Source organism: Otolemur garnettii, unplaced genomic scaffold, assembly GCF_000181295.1.
Source record: "Otolemur garnettii isolate 467f Iridium unplaced genomic scaffold, OtoGar3 scaffold00116, whole genome shotgun sequence".
In the NCBI taxonomy this organism is placed as follows: domain Eukaryota; kingdom Metazoa; phylum Chordata; class Mammalia; order Primates; family Galagidae; genus Otolemur; species Otolemur garnettii.
This window is the reverse complement of record NW_003852511.1, coordinates 5,284,999-5,288,777: the sequence shown is the minus strand read 5'-3', so window position 1 is coordinate 5,288,777 and position 3,779 is coordinate 5,284,999. Positions and strand designations below refer to the sequence as shown.

Genomic DNA, 3,779 nt, shown 5'->3' with positions numbered 1-3,779 from the left:
TTTTTTTTTTTTGAGACTGAGACAGTCCTCTGTTCTGAGGTTGAGTGCCGTGGAAACATTATAGCTCACAGCAACCACAAACTCTTGGGCGTAAGTGATTCTCCTGCCTTAGCTTCCCAAGCAGTTGGGCCTACATGCACCCGCCACAATGCCCAGCTCTTCCTTTGTTGCAGTTGTCATTGTGGTTTAGCTGGCCCAGGCTGGGTTCGAACCCACCAACCTTAGTACATGTGGCTGGTGCTTATAACCACTGTACCACGGGTGCCGAGCCAAAATAACATGGAATTATGATCTTTATAAGCTTTAGTTTAACTTTTGGCTTCTGAAATTGTCAGGATTTAATTTCACAATGTTGATTACAACATTGAGACCACCAAATTTGAAACAGGGGTTTAAAACTTTCATCAGTTCTCCATGCTAGATGTTTAGTCGAAGCTCTCTGTTTAGCTTGGCAGTTGGAATGCCTCATTGTGGTGCTGATTTTGACTTTGAAACTACATCCTATGAGAATATTCAATAGTAGATGGATTTTTCTAATGAGGCAAAGGGTAAAAAGCCACAACACTGTGTGGCATAGAAGCTTTGCTTTATATTCTTAGAAAATACATGTTTGGCTGTATTCAAATTTGGATTACTTAGAAATGATCCAGGAAGGGGAAGAAAAATTAAAGGTGTTCAGATTCCTAAGTTCTGAGAGTGTTTACCTTCAGGTCAGCAGCATTAAAAAGGTAGTTTCAAAGTAAGTGACCCTTTACCCTTCTGTAAAATTTGAACCTTCTTGCCCTTTTTCACTTAGAAACTATTAGCTCCTGTTGTCTTTCTCTTTAGATGATAGAAGATGTTTTGGGAGAAGGGTCAGTCTCTGCCAGTCGTTTCAGCAGGTGGTTCTCTAATCCAAGCCGATCGGGAAGCCGATCCAGCAGTCTTGGGTCAACACCACATGAAGAACTGGAGAGGCTCGCAGGTAAAATGACTTCAAATTTAATGTAGTTATGAGCTTTCTTTGACATGGTTAATTCTGTCTTCATTAGTCGGAGGTCCATTAGAGAAATGTCTCTGGACACTGAAAAGCCATCAATTTGTATCCTTTTAGTACTGTTAAAGTTTTTTATTGGTACCAAATAATTGTGAATGCTTGTTTGCAATATCAGGTCTGGAGCAAGCCATCCTCTCTCCTGGACAGAACTCGGGGAATTATTTTGCTCCTATACCATTGGAAGACCACTCTGAAAATAAAGTGGATATTTTAGAAATGCTTCAGAAAGCCAAAGTGGATTTAAAACCTCTTCTTTCTAGCCTTTCTGCAAATAAAGAAAAACTTAAAGAGAGCTGTAAGTGTTTATAAGAATCTGCTTTAGATACCTGAAAAGATTTGGATGCTCTTTCTGTCACCCCAGCAGGAGTACAGTGACTATCCTGGCTCATAGCAACCTCAAACTCCTGGGCTCAAATGAGCTTCCTGAACTCCTGTGACTACAGGCTTGTGCCATCCAGCTGGGTTTTTAAATGTTTTGTAGAGGCAGGGTGGGGTGTGTGTGTGTGTGTGTGTCTTGTTTTTACTCGAATTCCTGAGCTCAAGTGATCTTCCTACCTTAACCTCCCAGAGTGCTGGAATTACAGGCTTGACCCACCATGCATGGCCTGGGTGCTCATTTTTCACGCAGTTGATTCTAACAGACTTTTTTTTTCCAAATCAAATATATTGTGGATTTCATTTAATTTTCTTTAAAAAAAAAAAAAAAGAAAGGCTCAGCACCTGTGGCTCAAGCGGCTAAGGTGGCAGGTTCAAATCCCCAGCCCGAGCCCGCCAAACAACAATGATAGCTGCAACCAAAAAATGGCCGGGCATTGTGGCGGGCGCCGGTGGTCCCAGCTACTTGGGAGGCTGAGGCAGGAGACTCCCTTGAGCCTAGGAGTTGGAGGTGTGATGCCATGGCACTCTACCCAGGGGGATAGCTTGAGGTTCCATCTAAAAAAAACCCTTATCAAATAATACCTCCTTTTTCAGAATCTGATGGTCAATGGATCATGGGCCCTGTGATAAGACTTTTCCTCCATATTCTTACCCAGGGCCTGATTTTAACATTCCAGTGAAAGTTTTAGTTCTTTGGAACGTAACTTGCTGGTTCCTCACTACTTTGCTCTGATCTACCACATTCTTTTTTCGGTTATAAGACCTCAACATAAAAACTTAGTGATATAATATCCACAGTGCAAGTATCAATCTTTTTTTTTTTTTTTTTTTTTTTTAAGACAGAGTCTCACTCTGTCATCCTGGGGTTTCAATGCTGTGGCATCAGAGCTCATAGCAATCTCAAAGTCTTGGTCTCAAGCCATCCTCTTGCTGTAGCCTCCCAAGTAGCTAAGACTACTTGCTTTAAAGCTTAGCACCTCATGGTTATGGTTTCCCATTTTTCTGGCATCTGAATATTTTACACTTAGTTTATGCTGTCTGTTACTAAGTTCATAATTATAGCTTATTTATGAACTATAAAAATCAGTGATTTTTTAGTGTCTGTAGTTTCTCTATTTGGTGTTAGCATTTTCTTGCAGACTCACTTCAATTACAAAATAAGTTATTATAATCTTAACCGTTGTAGTAGCCAGAGAGAATTTCTACCAGATACTGCTTTGCTTGATTTAACCTGGGCTTTCTCAACTTTTCAGCACATTCAGGGGTTGTACTGTCAGTGGAAGAGGTAGAAGCAGGACTCAAGGGTTTGAAGGTGGATCAGCAAGTGAAAAATTCAACTCCCTTCATGGCAGAACATCTAGAAGAGACCCTGAGTGCTGTAACCAGCAATCGACAACTCAAGAAGGATGGAGACATGACAGCTTTTAACAAGCTAGTGAGCACCATGAAGGCAAGTGGGACTTTGCCTTCTCAGCCCAAAGTCAGCGTAAGTATTTGACACAACCCCCAGCCTTTTCTTGTTTTCCCTTTCTATTCTACTTCCAACCACAAGTACATGTATTTTTAAAAAGGTATTCTGAGTAAATTGGAGACTTTTTTTTTTTTCAGATAGCCTTAAGCTGTCACCCTGGGTAGAGTGCTGTGGCATCACAGCTCACAGCAACCTCCAACTCCTGGGCTCAAGCGAGTCTCTTGCCTCTACCTCCCAAGTAGCTGAGACTACAGGCACCTGCCACAGTGCCTGGCTAAAATTGGAGATTTTTTAATAGCTATTTGGTCTATGATGCTTTTGTGGTTCCTAAATTATCAATATGCTGTTTGTCACTAGAAAAACCAGTCTGTGATTAATATATGCGTTGTAGGTGACAGTATAAAAATTGAAAAATTTAACCATACAATTTAGTTATACGTGTATAACTTTCTTAAGTTAGTGATAAAAGAGGTAGAAAACTATCTTTTTGGATAAACTCTAGAGATAAAGTTTTCTGGTTAGTCAGCTCCTTAAGTTTATATACTTTACCATGTTTTTATAGTAAAATCTTTATTTTCACACCTTCTGATTACTCCAGATACCTAGGATTACCTGCTTTCTTGATTAAGCAGTCACACAAATCATTTGTAAATATCTAAGATGGATTTCTCAAGATAATTGCATCTGCCATTGCGCCTGTGGCTCAAGTGGCTAAGGCACCAGCCACATACGCCTAAGGTGGTGGGTTCAAGTCCAGCCCAGGCTTGCCAAACAACAAATGATGGCTACAACCAAAAAAAAATAGCCAGGCCTTGTGGTGGGCGCCTGTGGTCCCAGCTACTTGGGAGGCAGAGGCAGGAGACTCGCTTGAGCCCAGGAGTTGGAGGTTGCTGT

At 41.1% G+C, this 3,779-nt stretch overlaps 1 protein-coding gene across 2 annotated transcripts in view; it reads left to right on the top strand.

Moving 5' to 3' along the window:
* EIF4ENIF1 (eukaryotic translation initiation factor 4E nuclear import factor 1) overlaps positions 1–3,779 on the top strand; it is a 65,760-nt gene that overhangs the window by 45,834 nt on the left and 16,147 nt on the right. For both annotated transcript variants that reach the window (XM_023517663.1, XM_023517664.1), the window contains exons 8-10: positions 829–964; positions 1,152–1,331; positions 2,668–2,900. In XM_023517663.1, coding sequence (XP_023373431.1) covers positions 829–964; positions 1,152–1,331; positions 2,668–2,900 — 549 coding nt within the window. The remainder of the gene's footprint in view (positions 1–828; positions 965–1,151; positions 1,332–2,667; positions 2,901–3,779) is intronic.